This window comes from Mesocricetus auratus, unplaced genomic scaffold, assembly GCF_017639785.1.
Source record: "Mesocricetus auratus isolate SY011 unplaced genomic scaffold, BCM_Maur_2.0 Super-Scaffold_100001, whole genome shotgun sequence".
Taxonomy (NCBI): domain Eukaryota; kingdom Metazoa; phylum Chordata; class Mammalia; order Rodentia; family Cricetidae; genus Mesocricetus; species Mesocricetus auratus.
In genome coordinates, this window is record NW_024429187.1 from 6417506 (window position 1) to 6438056 (window position 20551).

The following is a 20551-nucleotide window of genomic DNA, read 5'->3' on the forward strand; positions in this document are numbered from 1 at the left end:
AGAGTTCGATTCCCGGGTCCTGGAGGAGGGTGTGAGCTGCGCGGGGCACGGCTCCGGCCCACGTGGCCGCTCGCGGGAGCGGCTGTCAACTGCTCCAACGGCAGCCTCCAAGGGACGCGACGGCGCGGCCAGTTGCCGCGGGGAAACACCCGGGACGCGGCCCCGCGCGACGCCAGTGCCACCGAGCCGCGCGGCCCCCGAGCTCGCGCCGGCGCACTCCGCTCCCCGCCGCGGCCCGGCTGGCGGCGAGTCCAGCGTCCCGCCGTGCGTCACTTCCGCGTGACGCGGCGCGGCGGCGGTCGTCACTTCCGGCCGCTACCGGTGTGGACGGTGGGTGGCGGCAGGCCGGCTGCCGGGAGCTTCCCCTCCCCTTCCTCCCTCCCTCCCTGTCCCTCCCTCGGCGGCCGCGCGTCCCGGGGACTCCTGACCCGGCCTCGGAGCGAGTGCGGGGGCCCCTCAGGAGCCCGCGGCTGGGGAGGAGGACACCCGCGACCCACGGTCGGCGCTCCGCGTCACCCCGCTCGCCGCCGCCATGGCCATGAGGCAGACGCCGCTCACCTGCTCGGGCCACACGCGGCCCGTGGTGGATCTGGCCTTCAGCGGCATCACGCCCTACGGCTACTTTCTGATCAGCGCTTGCAAAGGTGAGCCGAGCCCGGGACGGCCGCGGCGGCTCTCGGGGGCCGAGGGGTCGGGGGTCGGGGTGGGGGGAGGGTGCGGGGAGCTCGTACCTGCCCGTGAGAGGGAGAGACAGACAGACAGAAGAGCGCCAGCCGTCCCCTTCCCCGCTCCCCGTTGTTAGTGCTCCTTCGGGGGACACACAGACCTACACCGTGTCTCCCAAGGATTTGCTGGAAACGAGGCCAGGCCGAGGGGAGCGCCTTTGATGTCTTCGCCCTCATCTCATTGTATCGTTCTTTGTGGTGCGAGCCGCATCTCCCCCCCCCACCCTCCAGAGGAAAATATACTTAAGGTCTAGTTGGTTCGAGGTCAGAGCGCCTATCCAGATCGTTTTGACACAAGTCAGTGGCTTCCATCCTAGGCTTTTATTTATTTAAGTTTTGTGTTCATGTGTGCCAGTGTGTTCTGTGTGTGTGCCTCCTAGTACGCGTGTGAAGGGCTGCCCAAACGGGTTGGAAGAGGGCGCCGGATTCCCCAGAGCTGGAGTTACAAGGGGTTGTCGGCCACCATATGTGGGGTGCTGGGAATCGGAATCAGGTCCTCTCTCCGTACACGTGCTGAGTTTGCTAAGGTGAGGGAGGCCTCTGGGCCAGTCGCCAAATCACTTACACTTCCCAAGAAGAGTGACCAGAATTGCGTAGTTCACTAGGAGCAGACGCACAGACCAGGGCTCCGTGATGGGAACCCCCAGTGAGAGTAATAGGGAGCTGTCAACAGCAGTCTTCCCAACTTGCTATTTATTCGGTGTTATCTAAGTCACTTGTCTTACCATGTTTTCTAGATGGCAAACCTATGCTCCGCCAGGGAGATACAGGAGACTGGATCGGGACGTTTTTGGGTCATAAAGGTGCTGTCTGGGGTGCCACATTGAATAAGGACGCCACCAAAGCTGCTACAGCAGCTGCAGATTTCACCGCGTAAGTGTAACACCAATGGCCAACTGTATTCTCTCTGAATTGTGTGGTGACATGGTAGGAAGCTTCATTTGGGCAGAGTTCTGACTCAGCTGGTGTTTGATCTCACCAGGATTCCCGTCCTGGCTCTCTGAGCCTAGTGTTGTCACTGAGTCCCCAGACTTGAAAGGTTTACATGACTTACCTCTGTGCCTTTGATTGAGAACCGGGAGTGTTAATGGTTATGATGTAACCTGGGTAATGGATGTTGGTGAGGCCCTTTACAGACTACTCTAAATTGAGGGCTAGATAGTCCTATCCCCAGATACTTTTTCACTCAGTTTTTATTACCGGGATACATTTTAAACTACACATTATTTCAGATGGTTTTAGATTGCAGTCTGAAAGACGCTTGGTTTTCCTTAGACCTTCATTTTTTGATTCACCTGGTAGTCTCTTGTGTTTGCCTCTGCTTTAGTTCAGGCTCACCTTAGCTCTGCACTGCCAGGGATTCCTGTTCTATTTCTATTTGTATTGCTGCCATTCAGTCAATTAAATCATGTCACTTGTCTTCTGAGGATTTGGTCTTTACAATTTTACTTCATCACCTTGGGTGCACAGGAGCCTACCCTGGAGAGCTTTGTGTTCTGTGTGGTTGGTCTGGGGATGAAGTGCTGTTTTTTTCACTCAAGTAATGTCTGCAGTCTTTGAACCACGGTAATCATGGATAAATCCCCTTTCTAGTTCCTTTTGTCTTTTTTGTACAGTCTTTGATGTACTAAACCATTGCCACAATGCACTTCACCTGCTTTTACTTTGGGTAGTCATAGATTATCAAGCTGACTTAAGTGAGTCTGTGTTCTTTCAAGGCATGTGTTCTATTGTATATAACTACACCTGTGTTTGTAGTCATCTGTTTTTAAACCAATGAAGGCAACTTTTTATTTGCTATTGCTTGTGCAAACGTGTGGGTGTGCAAGTGTGCCATGGCGGGTGTGTGGAGGTCAGAAGACAATTTGGGGGTATAGGTTCAGGGATATGGTTCAGGTTGTCAGGCTTGAACCTTTCCCTACCAAGCCATCTCGCTGACCCAAAGGCAATGGTAAGAGCTGCTGTACATGACAGACTAGAACCCGGAGAGTGGAAATGGCCTGTGATTTCTTGTTTAAAAGAATTTCTTACTAAGGAGCAACTGTAAACTGTTGCCACCTTTGATTTAAGCAAATTAAAGCCCTAAATTAAAAAAAAGGAACACAGCTTTTAACATATTACCAAATGCCCCTGTTGAGTCCCAGACTTTTCTATACAGCACAAATTTAAAAATAAGTGGAGTTTTAAGAGACAAGTTATGCTACATGGACATTGCTGGGCCTTTGAGGAATCAATTGCTGGGACAGCATAGTGTGTAGCCATTGTGAAACTTGGTGCGCTGCCCTGTTAAGATGTTACATAAATCTGATTTTAAAAACTGCTGTGAATCCTTCTGTGTTGATGTTCGTAGGCCCAAAGTTACTTGAGGTATCAGCCTGCATATTAACTCAAAAGATAAACACTATTATGTAGCCCAGGCTGGCTCCATACTTACTGAATATGTGTAGTCAAGATGTCTTTGCATGGTCCTCAGCTTCCTTCATTTGAGTTAAGGTGTCACAGGGGAGCTGAGTGCTGCCACACCCGGTTTTATGTGTGCTAGCTAGACAGGCATCTAGGACCTGAGCTATATCTACAGCCCTGACCCAGTAGTCTTACGAGGTGGAAATGGGAAACAGGAGCAGTGTTCAGACGTGGAAGAGGTACCGTGCACTGTTGGACAGGAAAGGGAAGGTACCGTTGTCTCGTTTGTGCTCGAGCTATGCCTTGCTAAGGCACACCGCACTTAATGTGGTACTTGTTTTAACTACTGTGCTTCTTAAGGTAGACACTGTGCCTTATATTCCCTCCTTTCATTTTTTTATGATTTATTTATTTTATGTGCATTGGTGTTTTGCCTTCCTGTGTCTGTGTGAGGGTGTCAGATGGCTTAGAACAGGAGGGACAGACAATAGTGAGCTTCCATGTAGGTGCTGGGAATTGTTAGAGCATGCAGTGGACAGACGGTGCTCTTAACCATCTCTCTAGCCTTTTTATTTTTCTGATGTAAATTTTACTTGTTTTTTTTTTTAAGATTTATTTATTATGAATAGTGTTCTGCCTGCATGTATCCATGCAGGCCAGAAGAGGGCACTGTTAGTATTCAGGCATCTGCACTGGCATGTCCTTGGGGTTCTGACAGAAAACACCCTCAGCTGCAGCCACTAAGAGCACCACCTGTGCACATTCACTGTGCTCCCTTTTAAAAGAGCCCTGCCCACCTCCCATCCTTCTATCTCCTTCACTCTGTCTGTTCCCCTCGCCTTCTCTCTCCTTTCTTCCCCCTTTTCTTTCTCCTGCTGCTCCTGTCTGTTTCTGGAGGCTGATTTTCCCCTCCCCTTTCCCCTTTTTATAATCCCTTTCCCTAGTAAAAAAACCCCTCTGCTTGAACCCTGTTAAATGCCCCCCCCAGTCACTTTTCTTAAAATTATTACAACAGGTACCAGATGACATTACAGATGGCTGTGAATTGAACTCAGGACCTGTGGAAGAGCAGCTAGTGCTGTTAACCTCTGAGCCATCTTTCTAGCCCTAAATACTGCTTTATACTTGCTGAATAAGTCAGTTGAAAAAAGTTCCTAGCCGGGTGTTGGTGGCGCACGCCTTAAATCCCAGCACTCAGGAGGCAGAGGCAGGCGGATCTCTTTAAGTTGGAGACCAGCCTGGACTACCAAGTGAGTTCCAGGACAGCTTCCAAAGCCACAGAGAAACCCTGTCTTGAAAAACCAAAACAAAAAAAAAGTTTCTAAAGTAGAACGTCAGGAATGGACCTTGATTTTTATTTATGGAATAGTTGAGTTTCCTTTTTTTCTATTAAAGTTTGTTTTTCACGAAGTTTATTAAGAACATTGTCAGCCGGGCGGTGGTGGTGCATGCCTTTAATCCCAGCACTCGGGAGGCAGAGGCAGGCGGATCTCTGTGAGTTCGAGGCCAGGCTGGACCGACAACCTCCAAAGACAATACAGAGAAACCCTGTCTCGTAAAAACCAAAAAAAAAAAAAAAAAGAACATTGTCATTGGGGATGAGTTTTATTGATTTTTATAATGGGTGTAGAATATTTGATCAGCTTTTTACGGCTCTAAATTTAGATATTTAAGGGGGAGGGTCTTTATTTTCAGCTCTGGAAATTGAACCCAGGCTGTTTGGCAAGCACTGTACCACTGAGTTAGCCCCTCTTAAATGTCATTTTGCTAAGTTGCCCAACTGGCTTCAACTCTATAGCCAAGGTGGTGGAAAATTTATAGCCCTCTTGTTTCATCTCCCCAAGTAACTAGGGTTGATGGGTGCGTACTACCACAGCTTGCTTAGAAGGTAGGCCTGGTGTGGTGACACATGCCTGAGATCTCAGTACTCTGTAGATTGAGACAGGAGGGATCACAAGATCAAGGCGAGCCTGGAGTACGCAGGAAATTCTGACCAGGTGGGTTTTATGGTTAGACCTGATCACCCCAGCCATGAATCTCATCGTGGTAATTAAATCACAATCTTTTGACTTAAGCTAATGGTTAATAAAGTAAAACTTTAAATGTAATTTAATTATACTTATTCATTAAATATTACATTGTGTTATTTATACTTAAATATAATAGAGTCGTAAGCATGGATATTGTGGACATTAGCATTCTTAAAGATGCACTTTTAGACTGCAGTTTAAAGACACACTTCTGTTAACTTTTATCTTACCATAACCTGACTTTAATGGTGTGAATTAAAGAAGACCACTTTGCCACCTACTGCTTCCTGGTCTTATACTGATTTTATGTGCAGTTGGGGGGAAGGATCCTGTATGGTAGTGAAATCCATGATGAATCTTGTTTTGTACATCTTACCAGATTCTGTGCTAGCCCTAAGGAAAAGAAAGAAAACGTATACAAGAGTCCTGTTCATGGGGGAACTGTTTCATGAAGAGAAAAGTGGAGAGAAAACAAGTGTGAAAAATGTGTGGCTACCCCCTCCCACCATTGAACTGACCCTGAACATAGTCCAAGGCTTTGTCTTACTGCTACAGGCCCTTTGTCTAGGTCATTTGGGGTATTGCTGACTAGAGAGAACTACAAGCTTGAAGACACATATGCCTATATATATATAGTTGTGTTAGTCAGGGTTCTCTAGAGGAACAGAACTTACAGAATGAATCTCTCTGAATGAAGGGTATTTTTTGAATGGTTCACAGGCTGTGATCAGCTAATCCAGCAGTGGCCACCTTTGAACAGAAGTTCCAAGTATCCAGTCTGTCCACAAGGCTGGATGTCTCAGCTGGTCTTCCAATTTCAAATGAGGTGTGCCCAGTCATTGGAGTTTAGTTAACTCTAGATGCATCAAGTTGACAACCAAGAATAGCCATCACAGTAGGCTTTTCTAACATTCTAGGTCCCAATATTTGTACTTATAGTTGGTAATGAGATTCATGCTATCAGGCTGGTCCCAGAGCTGCGTCAACCCCAAATAACACACACTCTATGTAAATTATGAAGCTGTTGGTCATTTGCTATGGTTTCTTATTGGCTAGTTCTGACTTAATTATTAACCCATAACTGCTAATCTGAGTATTTCCACGTGGTCTTCTCTTACCGGAGAAAGGGTCTGGACCTCTTACTCCTGATTGTGCCTCTGTTTCCCAGAATCCTCCACCTCTCCTAATTCCACCTATCTTGCTTCCCTATTGGCCCCAACAACCAATAAGACATATATATAGAAGGATTTCCCCCATCAATAACTGACATGTGTGACCACAGGCAGGTGGCCTGTATTTGAGTCCTGACTGAGTATGCTGTGACCTCAGGCACTCTGATGTCTGACCCAGTGTTTCATGGTCTGTCAGAGTTAGAGTAGTAGTAGCATGTTCGCAGTTAGCTCTGGTTAGTATTACTGTGGTCTTCAGTGAATTTGTAGTCTAGATCGCAGTAAGATTTTTTTTTTTGAAAAAGCATTTAACATACTTAACATTTCAAAGGGTATTAGAGATGGAGTATAACTCAGTGATAAAGTGCTTGCTTATCATGCAAGGATCTGTGTTCAGTCCTGTGTATGACCCAGACCCCCCCAAAAAAGATCGAAATGATGGACATTACCCAGAGTTCTCTTTGACATTTATAAAACTAGGGATGCCTCTGTGATCTTAATCCATGTGAACTCATAGCTAGATAACCCCTTCTTTCTCTGTGGCTAAGAATGAGCATATATAAACAAAGACAAAGCAGGATCAATTGCCATGGGCCTTGGAAGCTGAGCTCTGGAAGAACTGAAATAAATGATTGCTTGGTGTTGTGGCACTCACCTTTCCAGTACTTGGAAACCGGAGTCCAGAGGATGTTGAGTTGGGGACATAATAGCTCCAAGCCAGGACTACATAGAGAGATCCTGATACCCCTCCCCCCGCAAAAAAAAGAGAGATAGGTAATTGTTGAATGAGAAGATGGAGTGGAGACTAGCATTTGAAATGAGGATGCTAAGCTTAGACTTGGAGCATAAAATACAGCAGGGGCATGGGAGCTGAAGAAAATGCATAGGCTGGGTGATAGTTATCTTGGGTGGCCAGAATCAGAAATAAAAGGAGGATGGGGCGGTGAGTTAAGCTAGAATGGAAGAGAGTGGAGTGGGTATAAGAAATAAGGTGACATATTTCTGTTGACACGTTTTTACAGCGATTCATGTAACTCCAAGTGTGTAATGTATAAGCTTAGATGCTGTATCATCAGTTCCTGTTTTTACATGTATAAGTCTTACTAATGTTGTTCATTTAGAATGCTTTGCGTTCCTGGTACTTGGTGTAGTCCTGCTTGCTCCCTAAGATCCCTAGCTCTCTGGAAGCTCTGGACTTTGTGTTCACACTCATAACCTTATGTGCTGAGACTGGGGAGGATGGCTGTTTGTTTTTATTTTAGTTCTACCTATGTCTGTATTTTGAGAAAGATCTCACTATGCAATTAAGGCTAACTTAATGCATAATCCTCCTGCCTCAGCATCATAATATGAATGTAGGAATTATACCCCTAGCCTTCTTGATTTAAATTTTATCTGATCTGTGTCGAGGTCTAACATTGTAAAATTTTAAATTCACAGAAGTTCTATATATTTTTCTCTGGTATGTGAACAGATAAAAGGATGACTTCATGAACTGTTAAAATCATTTCAGGCCTGGTAAAAAATACGGTTGTGAGCTAAAAATTGGGCTGGGTAAATTTGTGAATCTTGAATAAATTATTTTCCATTGTCAAAGAGAATTAAGAGTTAAAAAGTCCTAGGAATAATTGCCTTCTTCAGGTAAATGATTATAATAATGAGTACTATGGGAGATATTGTACTATGCATAAACAAGGTGTTACATAAATATTATGTATGTTACTATTTTGTATTGATCAAAATTACCATTATATTTAACCTTGTACTAATGTTACTGAATATTTGTTTATGTTCATTTTTAGCAAAGTATGGGATGCTGTCTCAGGAGATGAGTTGATGACCTTGGCTCATAAGCACATTGTCAAGACTGTGGATTTCACACAGGTGTGAGAAAACGGAATTTTGGCTAGGGATGCAGTTCAGTGTGGCACACTGCTTGCATGTGAATGAGACCCTGAGGTCCTTCTGAGGTGAAAGCAGTACTGCTCGGTGCAGAGTGGCAGCTCCCATGGTGCGGGGAGGGAGGGCAGCAGCAGAGAGGCAGGGCCTATGGTGCAGGGTGGAGTGTTTGAGAGGAAGCCTGACTTGGCAGTTCTAAGACGTGTACACTGCCCTCCTAGATGTAGTGGCTACAACGGTCTTTTTGGTGACTGTATTTAACTGTTAAAGTGACTGATCTGTTAGCATTTCTCTTTTTTGTTGTCAGGATAGCAACTATCTCTTAACTGGGGGACAGGATAAGCTGCTGCGCATCTATGACTTGAACAAACCTGAGGCAGGTAAGCACAGCTATGCATCACTCTGTGATTTTGTTTTTCCTTTAAATAACCGACTAAAGAACTGTAACATTTAAAGTTAAGATAATCAACAGAAAGAAACAGTCATTATCCTTTCTCCTTTGTTAAAAATCTTAATTTCTGTCACAATATATGCTGTCAAGTTTTTTTGCTATGCAGATTTCATTTTAATATTGGCTTATTTTATTGCATAACTCATATAGCCTTCTGGCAATGCAAAATTTTGTTATGGTGATGGTTTTTCATTTTATGGTACTAGGTTCTGTAAAGGTACCAGAGCAGTGTTGCTAAATTTTGGGTAATGTGTGGTGTGGCCCTTTTAGGAGAGGCATCGGTGTGCATGGTAAGGTTTAGGGTTTCAACTGTTTAGCTGTATTGGTTGTTCAGAAGAAGCATTCTGTGGATGAAGGCAAGATTATTCATGAATTACAAAACTGACACTACGTTTAAAATAGTGTATTGTGGTTAAGCAGTTATTCTGTAGTTGGAAAAGCATTTCTGAAGCAATGGGTTGTATGTATCACCACTGTTTCCATTATCTGCTAAGCATTTTTTCTCTGCCCACTTTGGTAGACTAAGACAGGAAAGTATTGTTGAACTTGTCTGACGTGGTAAAGGTGTAGTTCAGGGGTTGGGTGGGCTTTTTTCATCTTCACCTTATACTACTTTAAAATTTGCTTTTTTCCTTCTACCCTCTACTTTCCTGGCAAGTGCATGCTTGCATGTGTGTGCTCCATTAGTTACTGCCAACAGTGACTTGGATAAAGATTCCAGACTTATTTAATAGGATTAGCTTTAGTACACCCTTGTTCCTAGGCCCGTGTTCTTACTAAGAAACATCACGTTGGTTGCTAATTAGTAGTGTGCTGTGCTATAATAATGCTTTAGAATATAGTAGTTGGTGTAGAAAACTATACTCGGGCTGTCTCAGCTTCATATAGCAAGGTTCATTGTCAACCAAGTGGTTACTCTTCCAGTATAGGAGACCGGAGTGCATCTGGTGTACATCAAGTTTGAAGCGGACTGGGATTGCAAAGTTGTAGTAAAATTAACAGTTGTTTTCCTATTGCTCAGTTCAGAAAGCCAGATATTTATTATGCGTTTTAAATTGTTTCATCCAAAGAACCTAAGGAGATTAGTGGTCACACTTCCGGCATCAAAAAGGCTCTGTGGTGTAGTGACGATAAACAGATCCTTTCAGCTGATGATAAGACTGTTCGGTAAGTTGATTTTTCTTCAGTGATTTAATGTTTGGAAACCTTTTTTCCTAGGAGCTTATGAATACTTCTAACAATCATGGAGGAGAGTATGTGTAATTAAAATTTAAGTCAATGTAGCTCATATTTCCCTGCAGTTGTCCATTTACTATTATGCACATGGTTAGATTCAGAAGTCATTAAAGCTGCTGAATGTAGTTGTTCCGAGGGTAGTTATGGACAGATTGGCTGAGGTTATTCATGATGCCCTTAAAACTGTTAAGACCTGATGCATTTTTCTGTGAAAAGATCGTAGCTGTCAGATAGACCAAAACAGCCATTGAGATTAGTTAAACTACAACTAGGAGTTAGGAAAGTTACGATAAACGTTGATTTCACCAACAACCTAACAGGTCTTGACATTTCATAGGCACTCAGAATTCCTTTATGATTTTTGACAAAAATTACTTTATTACAATTGTGCTTATTTTCTCATGGATTTATGTACAGATAAAATTGAAACTTTTTCCTGGTCACTGAGTAAATATTATTTCTTCTTTTGCAGTCTTTGGGATCATGCTACAATGACAGAAGTGAAGTCTGTGAATTTTAACATGTCTGTTAGCAGCATGGAATACATCCCCGAGGGAGAGGTTCTGGTTCTCACTTATGGACGGACTATTGCTTTTCATAGTGCAGTAAGGTACGTCCAGGAAATTCCTGCATTTTATTTAGGGTAAAAAGAGATATTAGCTTATTTGAAAGACAAGTTGTGCCTGGAAGGCTGGCTCAGCTGTTGATGAACAGTGATTGCTCCTCTTGTAGAGGACCAGTGTTCAGTTCACAGCACCATCAGGGGCTCACAATCACCTGGAACTCCAGCCTTGGTATTCAGTGGCCTCCACAGCACCCTGTGTACATGTGCAGACACACATACATACAAGTAAAATAATTTTAGAAAATGGAAGCCTTATACAATGTGTTGTGTAACACCCAGTGTTTCCACGCCTTTTTTTTTTTTTTTTTTTTTTTTTTTGGTTTTACGAGACACGGTTTCTCTGTATTGTTTTGGAGGCTGTTGGTCCAGCCCTGCCTTGAACTCACAGTGATCCTCCTGCCTCTGCCTCCCGAGTGCTGGGATTAAAGGCGTGCGTCACCAACCCCCGGCTTTCCACACCTTTTAACAGCTGCTTTGTAGATTGAGCGTGCTTTAATCAAGTATTAGCTTAAATTTCAGTTGTGTAGGATATTTTTTGTTAAAATTTAGTTCTGTTTTTACTAAAAGAACCATTGGCATGATGCTATGTGTTCCCTACTATGTGGAGATTGCTGTGATACTGCTTTTTCTGGTTAAAATTTTAAAGAAAAGAGGCCTGGGGATGCAGCTCAGTAAGAGGCTGATTGAGACCGTTGGTTTGAATCTCTAGGACCTAAAACCAAGGAAGTGGTGCAGACCTGATCATTTCTTTTTCTGTGTGTATACTTGGGTTTTTTCTTTAAATTACTAGGATTCTGATGCATATAATCTTTTTTCTTTTAACTAAAAATTTTCTTGTCCATTAAACACCATTAAGAACATTTATTGGCAGTTGTAACTCTAATTGGTATTAATATTAAAAACCAGGAGTCAGATAAAGGGGAAAATGCCAGGAGATCAGAGAGATGAAGGAGTAACCCACAGCTACACCTTACCTCAACAACTTCTCAACTGAAAAGAGAGCAAGTCCTGTTTCCTCTTGTCTATATTCCTCCCTCCGCCCAGCCATCTCACTTCCTGTCTCTGCCTCCTGAGTGCTGGGATTAAAGGCAGGCACCACCATTGCCTGGCTGCTCAGGGTAGCTAGTGGCAAGCTCCACCCTTTGATCTCCGTACAGGCAAGATCACAGGCCGCATTTCATTAACTGCGGAGGTTATGCATCTGTTGCTTTGTTTCTCACTGTAGCTGATGCTGTGGTACATCTTTGTTCTCAGTACTGGAACCCTGTAAGTACACCGTTGAGTTCAACTGCAAAACTGAGTGTAGAGTTCTTATCCCTGGCTCTCAAAGGGTTTCTGTGAAGACTAGACCACTTACCACTTACACTGACAGTAGTCTTAGCACATGGTCTCAAGGAATATTTCCAGTGTAAACAGCTTCATTGACTAGGAGACAGAAAAAGTAACATGAAGTTCTGAAAATATAAGGGAGCTCCTGTAAGTACAGTAAAATCAACAGTGGGTTACCTTTGCCCATAACTGTCAGATTGTACAGCTCTAACTGCTCATTACTGGACCATGCAATCCTGCTACAGACTTTTGCCTCAGCTCTCATTTGGTAGTAGCTGGCCTGTTGAATATTTCAAACAAGTGGTCATCTGTGATGCTAGCTATGCCACAGCTAACTTTAGTTTTCTGTTTGTTTTGTTTTTTTTGAGACAAGTTTTCTTTGTATAGTCCTTGTTGTCATGGAACTGTCTTTGTAGGTAGACCAAAGTGACTTGAAACTCAGAGAGCTGCCTGCCTCTGCATCCCAAGTGTTGGGTGGGATTAGTTTTAAACCACCATGTCCTGGCTAAGTTTAGTTTGTGTGTTTTATGTGTGGTGTGTGTTGATTGATATTCTGTGTTCTACAAGGACTGATAAGGAAAGTATAGTTGATTTTTCAGGGAAAGCAGTTTTGTATTAGTAAGAACAACTTCTAATGCAGTTAACCTAAGTTACTTTTCTGTTGTGAAGACTCACCATGACCGAGGCAACTTACAAAGGGCAGTATTTACTTGGGGGCTTTTCAGAGGGGGAATCCATGGCAGGAGGCAGGTAGGTAGGCATGCATGGTGCTAAAACAGTAGCTGAGAGCTTGTATCTGACCCACCAGCAGGAGATAGACAGAGAGCTAGCCAGCTGGGTCTGGTATAGGCTTTTGAAACCTCAGAGCCCACCTCCAGTGAGACAACTCCTCCAGCAATGCTAATCTTTTACTACAACAATCCACCAACTGGCAATGAAGCATTCAAATATAAGCCTATAGGATCACTCATTCAAACCATATGACCTAGTTAAAAAGAGCTGTTACAGCATTTTCTTGTGTTGGGGTGGAAGCCTAAACCTTCTAACAGTCGAGAAACCATTTAACATTCATTTGCATTATAAGTAAGTAATTCCCCACTGTGAAGCTTGCTTCATGGTTTTATTACTGTTTTCACTGTTGAGCATTCAATCCAGGGACATAAATGCCTGTCCCCAGCCTTTGGGTTTTTGAGACAGGGTTTCAAGGCTGCCCTTCCGTATGTATCTCTGGCTGGGTTTTTTTTTCCTTAGTCTCTTGAGCCAGTATGCAGGTGTGCATCACTGTCTTGTCCTGTATGACCTTATTTTATATTCATTAGAATAATGCATGTTTGTAGAAAACACTGAAATTTTTCAAAAGGGGGAAAAAAAAACCCAACCTAATCTGGCATTGTCACTGCTCTAGAGGGAGGGCAGGATTTGGGAGAATGGAGCCCATAAATGAGGTGGACTGAAGTTTTGTGTACAGCCAACGTTATTGAGAGTTTCAGACAGTTTGTATACGCTGGGGTTAAAAAGGCACCTAAGTGAAGTTCCCATGAGTTCAAGCTGTGTACAAGGACACGCTGCATAAGGCAAAAACATGGGTTTCCATGGAGACATTAAGGATAGATTAAACATTTATCCACTGCACCTGGGAGGAGCATGAAAACACTCTCCAAGAACACTTTCATATTTTGAAGAAACTGACTCTTTTGTTTTATTGGAGTATTCTCATAAGCATGCAGAATTCTCCTCACATGATTCCCTTCCTGAACCATCTTTCAGCATGGCATGGTGTTAATATGTGTAATCCCAATGCCAGTGAGTAGTAGCTAAGGCAAGGAGGACTTGAGTTAAAGGCCCTTCTGCACTTCACACCGACTCCGCCTCAGAAGCAGTAAAAGGTCCCTGATAGGGCCTGTCAGCCAGGCCACCTATGTCAGGGACTGTCTGCTGCTTAGAGTGTGGATTTCTTTCCACTAACTGGTTCTCAGATGGAGTCTACTTGCAAATGACAGTGTTGAACGTTTTTTGTTCATGTTAATTTTTTTTTTTTTTTTTTTGGTTTTACGAGACAGGGTTTCTCTGTATTGTTTTGGAGGCTGTCGGTCTAGCCCGGCCTCGAACTCACAGAGATCCGCCTGCCTCTGTCTCCTGAGTGCTGGGATTAAAGGCGTGCGCCACCACCGCCTGGCTCATGTTAATTTTTTACAGTTCATTTAAACTTGATTGATGAATGTTTAACTACTATTCCTTGCATTTCAGAATTTAGGAATAATTTTAATGTAGGTAGATAGTTATTTATATAGTATTAAAATTTTTGTAGGCATTTATGTTTCTGTGGTTTTTCTTCCCAGTCTGGAGCCAATTAAATCCTTTGAAGCTCCTGCAACCATCAATTCTGCATCTCTTCATCCTGAGAAGGAATTTCTTGTTGCAGGTGGAGAAGACTTTAAACTGTATAAGTATGATTATAACAGTGGAGAAGAATTAGGTAAGTCTTTTTCTTGTCCTGTGGTTCTCAATCCATTGGTCCAACTTCTGGTTTTGTCAAATGACCTTTTCACAGGCGCCACTTAAGACCATCGCAAAACATATTCTTACATTACAATTCATAACTGTAGCAAAACTACAGTATGAAATAGCATCAAAAATAAATTTTATGGTTGGGGAGGGGGGTCAGCACAACTGTATTAAAGGGTTGCAGCATTAGGAAGGTTGGAAACCATTGTCTTAAATGATTGCTTTACCAAAATATTAACTTCTAGTAATGAGTACCTCAGATACTGACCTATAGTGTTTTGCAGCTAATTAAAACGCATACATTCTAAAATGAAAGTGTTTTATTCACTTTGGTGGAAATTTATAGACCCACAGACAAAATATACTGAACTCAGTTTTGACTGTTGCATCTTTGTGTTGATATTCTGTACGTGGTACAGTGATTTTTTTCCCAGACTTTATTGGGAGGGAGTATATATTTGAAGTCAAATATTAAATATGCACAAGGATATTTTTTGTTTTTGTTTTTTGTTTTTTTGAGACAGGGTTTCTCTGTAGCTTTGGAGCCTGTCCTGGCATTCACTCTATAGACCAGGCTGTCCTTGAACTCACATAGATCTGCCTTTCTTTGCCTCCTCAGTGCTGGGATTTAAGGCGTGTGCCACCTCCACCGTCCATAATAGTTCTTAAGAAGTTGGTGGGTATATGTTTAGTTTGAAGCAAATGCATCCTAACCTTATAACATATTTAATAGTATGCCAGATAGTTGAAAGAGCAAAATTTTTTTTGGTACCGTACTTTTATGCCTACTTACCAATTTGCTTTTGGTTTGAAAATGTTACTTTTTGTTTATAAACTGCCACTTATCTTAATTGTGTTGAACTATTCTGGTTTCCACCCAAAGAACTAAGCTGTCCAGATTTGTACACAAAGAATGGGAAGCAGCTTTGTGTGTTTCTTGGGAAACTGGTAGATTGGGGTTGCTTTAGTCAGTTTTCGAATATTTCAGTCACATGTTGTATTCTTCTCAGCTTGAGAGAGCTGTGCCTGGGTCGGGGTTGAGGAGGTACTTGGCAGCAGTAAAACCCAGGCTGTGCTAAGTAAGGCAGGAAGAAATGGACAGGTGTGCATTTTTGACCCAACCATTCTCTTCTCAGTCTCTGTTCTTGCAACTTTGGGTTTTTGCAGGCTGAGGAAGGTTGGGTTGAGTTGGGTGGAGCTTGGGGTGAGGATTGATCCGGAACTTTGTGTATGATAGAAAGTATTCCACTTAAGCCTCTCTGTTTTTACACGCTTGAATCTCTGGCTAGTCTAAGATGGAGGAATGCCAGAGTAAGATGATGGGCATTGGATTGTATGTGGAAGGAGCTCGTACATGTTTTACTGCTGTAGGAAACCTTCCCGATCTATACATTTTCTTATAAAATTTCTTCATTACAATGTAAGGGTCAGGATTGAGCCTGTGTCTCAGGGTTGTATTGGAATTAGAAAGCCTAGGTAGCCTGGTTAGGGAGTTAAGCTATAGTATGTAAAAGAGCTCCACCTGGTGGCTCTCTCCAGACATGGAAGAAATTGGCTCCCTAAAAGTAGGCGATGAATTCAGGACCTAGAGCCTGGGATGGAGTTGACAGGTTTCAGCTCCAGTCTCTGCACATGCTAGTCCTTATTGACAGCTCCTCAGTTCTCTCATTCTCTGTTTTAGAGACAGTCGGCCTCTGACATGCGGATTGGAAAGGGCTAACCCTAAGGAAGTGGTGAGGTGGTCTCCCAGGGATACAGACAATGTCTCTTTTAGTAAATCAATACTCAGCCTCGCATTTACCTTTATGTTTACATCTGAGAGCTTCCTTCTTCCGTTTTTCAGAATCCTACAAAGGTCACTTTGGTCCCATTCACTGTGTGAGATTTAGTCCTGATGGTGAGCTCTATGCCAGTGGTTCTGAAGATGGGACATTGAGATTGTGGCAAACCGTGGTAGGAAAAACCTATGGCCTTTGGAAATGTGTGCTTCCTGGTAAGGACGTTTATTCAAAGTTATCAAATTATAATGCATAGATTTTGTGTCATTTATAAATTCTGCTTCATTGTGCCTTGTTTCCCTTAGATTTTGAATTATGTAATATGGTATAAGCATAGTGAAGCCATGTTCTAATTGAGCAATCTCCTTTATGTGATGAATTGAGTGAACTTAATTCATAATTTATTACAAAGAGTAGGGAGATAGTCCAATGGTTACTGGCTCAGATACACACAAAAATAGAATAACAGTTGTTAGAAGACAGTGTGAAGAATTTACAAATAGCTATCCTGTCCTCTTAGTATTAAATTGCTTGATCCTTCCCACTGAAAACATGTTTTTCATCTCAAAACCAGAAATCAAACACTTACTGCTAATCCCAGCATGACTGTAGTACTGGAAGTGACTCTGAGACATCTGGTTTAGAGTCATAGTAACTTTTAAAGGAGGAATTGCCCTGTGAGCTGGTGGAAACCTGTTGTGCTCCCTAGTCAGCTGTCCCTGCTTTTCTCTTCACAGAAGAAGACAGTGCTGAACTGCCAAAGCCCAAGATCGCTTTTCCAGAGACAGCAGAAGAGGAGCTGGGTACGCACAAACTCACTTTTTCCTAAGAGTTCTCGGTTGTAAAGATGAAGTGTATGTGTGTTTTGGTCAGTGGCTAAGTAATTTATTAAGTGTGAACAGATTTTGAATTAAATTGTAGAAAGCTTACACACAAGTGCCTAAGCATTAATTACAGAGTCCCAGGCCTTGTGTACCCTGGACATGGCTGATGGGTTACTCTCAAGGTACAGAGTTCCAGGCCTTGTGTACTCTGTGGACATGGCTCATGTGTTGCTCTCATAAACTTAGGAGACAGGTGGTATCATAACAAATTACTTGGTTTATAATTGGGAAGGGAATTAACATTTAAACTAGTGGAGACATGGATGGGCAGTTGAGGTTTTAAGGACAACATGGTATTGATGAGGGGTGGAGGGATTCATCAGAAAACAGACATGCCAAGGCAGAGAAGCAAAATGTGAAGATTTTCACTGCCTTGTTGGAAGAGTAAGGGAAAAATGAGATGGGAGGAAACTAGACCATCCAGCATCTTATTTATGTGCTCTTACAATTTTGAAAGTTTTATAAACTGAGAGAATGAAAAATCTTTGAGTTTTAAGTGGAGATTCCTGTAAGTTTAGGAACAGTAGTGTGGAGAAAGAATTAGACTAGGGACATTAAAAGTCTAGGTGTGTAGCCATGGAGTAGGCACTGAGAACAAAAGAAAGAAGATGAACTTGGCCTTACTGGGAGGATTTGGCAAGATGGGTAATGGTTAGATTGGAAGGTGGGTCTTTGCTGTTAGGTAGTGACTTGGGGCACTGAGAAACAGAGTTCACCACAGACTGTGGTGTCCCCAGCCCCACCCCCTTTGATGCTATTAGAACACTCCAAAAGCATTTAATGCTTATGGTTTTGAATTGCATTGTCTTATGTACTGACATTTACTTACTAAAGGAAAAGACAGGGCTGGCAAGGTGTGATTTAGTTAATGCTGATTGGGTAGTTGGTGTCATTTGAAGCTTATCCTGAAAGGTCAGGGATGGGATTATGACTGTGGTGTGAAGACAGCAGATGAGGGTGTCTGAGCTCTGCTCGGGTATCTGGTGTCCTGAGTCCAGTTGATAATGCCATGTTCAGTAGCTTTCTGTTTTGTCATCCTCACCACACATGCTTCAAGAACTCCTTTCTGTTAATTTCCTCCTTATAGAGACATGGGAATTTCCTTTTCCCCTTTATTAAATTGACTTTGGTTTTGTCTATTTAATTGCAGAAGAAATTGCTTCAGAGAATTCAGATTCCATCTATTCTTCAACTCCTGAAGTTAAAGCCTGAGCACCAGATGTATGCCATAGACACATTTAGTTTGTGGACTATTCAAGCCTTCAGAGTTACTCTCCACGTGGCAAAGAGGGCAGAACACACTGGGGAGTGGGCATTTGCTCCGGTGCACGAGCAGCTCCTCAGTGTCCTGGGAGTGAGGGCAGCTGAGTGTGTGGTGCAGGCGGGAGGGGCTGTGCTCAGTGCCATATCCGCTGTCTCTCAGTGAACACGCCAACGTACAATTCCCACTTTACACTTACATCCTTGTAGCTCTTTATGTCATGGAGAAGAAAAATATATTGGCCTATTTTTCTGACTTTTCCCTTAAAGCCGAATGTCTTTTTCTCTTTGCTTAGTTGTGAAGAAGAGGAAATACATGATAAAGTAACTGGTTTGATCTCTTTCATTGTACACTGACTGCTTCTGGACATCTAATATTTTTTAGTTATCTAAATAAAATGCCTCTAAAACAAATAATGTTCTGTTTCTTTGGAAAATTCTGATACATTTGAGCATTAAAACTGGAAATACCCAGAAAGTTTCTTCATCATATACAGCAATGTGTAGCAAATGACAGTTTGGTTACAGACTCTCAGCTGAACACGCCCTAATTTTGAAATTCAATTGTATAAACTTGAAATTTTCCTAACTTGCTGGGTGTTCATTTACTTCCTTCCAGATTGATAGACTTGCTTCTCTTGCCTTTTGAAATATGCATGTTGGTTACTTAAAAAGAAAAGCAAGTAGAAAGGGCAGAAAAATAACTTGAAACTAACTCTTCTGAAAACTACTATACATAGCAGAACATCTGTGTGTTTGCGTGAACAACCACATGATTTTACAAAATCTTACAATATTTAGGATGTATTAGACTTTTTTGTATCATATCCTTTAAGTTTGGATCATTGAAAAAGTCACCAACTTTATAATAAATTGGATCAGTTGAGTATATTTGTAGTTTATTTACTTTTTGTAATATGAAGAGATTAAATTAGTAATTTGGAAATGCAGGTGAGCAGCATCTGTTAATTTGCTTTCTTAAAATTGTCTTTTGAATGGCCTTTAATACTTAGAAGAAAGAAAGTTAAGTTTTGACAGGTTTGTGGCAACCGGGAGAAGACGCTGCACGCAGGCAGTGCTGGCCTGGGAGAAGCAGGGGACGCATGTCGCAGCCAGAGTCTGTTGATGAGCCTAGGGCAGTGTTGTCCCTGTCCATGTGGAACACGCCTGCTCTGTACCACTATTGTCAATGCATCAGGGATTGAACTGGGAGTCTGACCCTAAATAAAGCATACGTGCGTGCGTCTTTTGGATTGGAAGTTGCTTGGTGTTTATGAAGTTAACAAATTAAGGGCATTTCTGAGTTTTGTGCCATTGGCTTCCCATTGCCGCAGCAAGTTTGTAACTTGAACTGACATGTATATTACTAGATCACAGTGTCCTGAGGCTAAAGCATGTCTCGCTTGAATAAAGCCGAGGTCCTGGCAAAGCTGTATGCTGTCTGGAGTTACTAGGAGAAGCTTCCTCTGCCTTCTAGCCCCTAGAAGACATCTGCAGTCCCCATCTCTCCTCAGTTTCTCTGGTGACTTAAAGCTCAGGTGCTCAAATGAGAATGCGTGGATGACCCTGCGTGTGTGTTCTGAGTCCTGGTTCTGCTGTGTGCTTGTCCTGGGGGCTGGCCTTGGTCTGTTCTTTGCCTGCCCCCTATATATGCAACATTCCTAAAATCTAATCATGAAGTAGAATTGAAATTTGAATGGGTTTAGCTCATTAGAGCCCTCACTACCAGACTGCTGATTGGTTCTTAAATGTTGCGTCTCAGTACCCCTCTAGCAGGATTCCCCTGAGATGAAAATGCTTTCGGGTAACAGAACACTTAGAGCAATTGGTTCATGCTACAGAAACCCATAGCTGAGACTTTCAGCCGAGCAGAGATGACTCCATGTGTGAAGGCAATTTAGATGGTTAGCAGCCTGTGCCGAGCCTGGAGTGATCCAGAGAAGCCAGGCTGAAGAAAATGCCGATGTCACATAATCTTAATTTTAGAGAGCCAAGAAGTTGTCAGGATCATCTCTTACAGATGAGGAAAATGAAGTTCACAAAGGCCAGGAATGGCCGGGCATTGGTGGTGCATGCCTTTAATCCCAGAACTCGGGAGGCAGAGGCAGGTGGATCTCTGAGTTTGAGGCCAGTCTGGTCTTCAGAGCAAGTTCCAGGACAGCCACCAAAACAATACAGAGAAACCTTGTCTCGAAAAACCAAACCAAACAAACAAAAAGGCCAGGAATGTGTCCTAAGGTCACATAGTCAATTATTC

At 42.8% G+C, this 20551-nt stretch overlaps 1 protein-coding gene across 1 annotated transcript; it reads left to right on the forward strand.

Moving 5' to 3' along the window:
• Positions 1-299: 299 nt before the first annotated feature.
• On the forward strand, positions 300-19553 carry LOC101827926 (serine/threonine kinase receptor associated protein). Its single transcript, XM_005072899.4, has 10 exons — positions 300-644; positions 1463-1598; positions 8130-8211; positions 8534-8606; positions 9748-9844; positions 10386-10523; positions 14207-14343; positions 16216-16365; positions 16888-16953; positions 18185-19553. The coding sequence occupies exons 1-10, from the start codon at positions 533-535 to the stop codon at positions 18244-18246; spliced, it is 1053 nt and encodes a 350-aa protein (XP_005072956.1). The 5' UTR covers positions 300-532; the 3' UTR covers positions 18247-19553.
• The last annotated feature ends 998 nt before the right edge of the window (positions 19554-20551 follow it).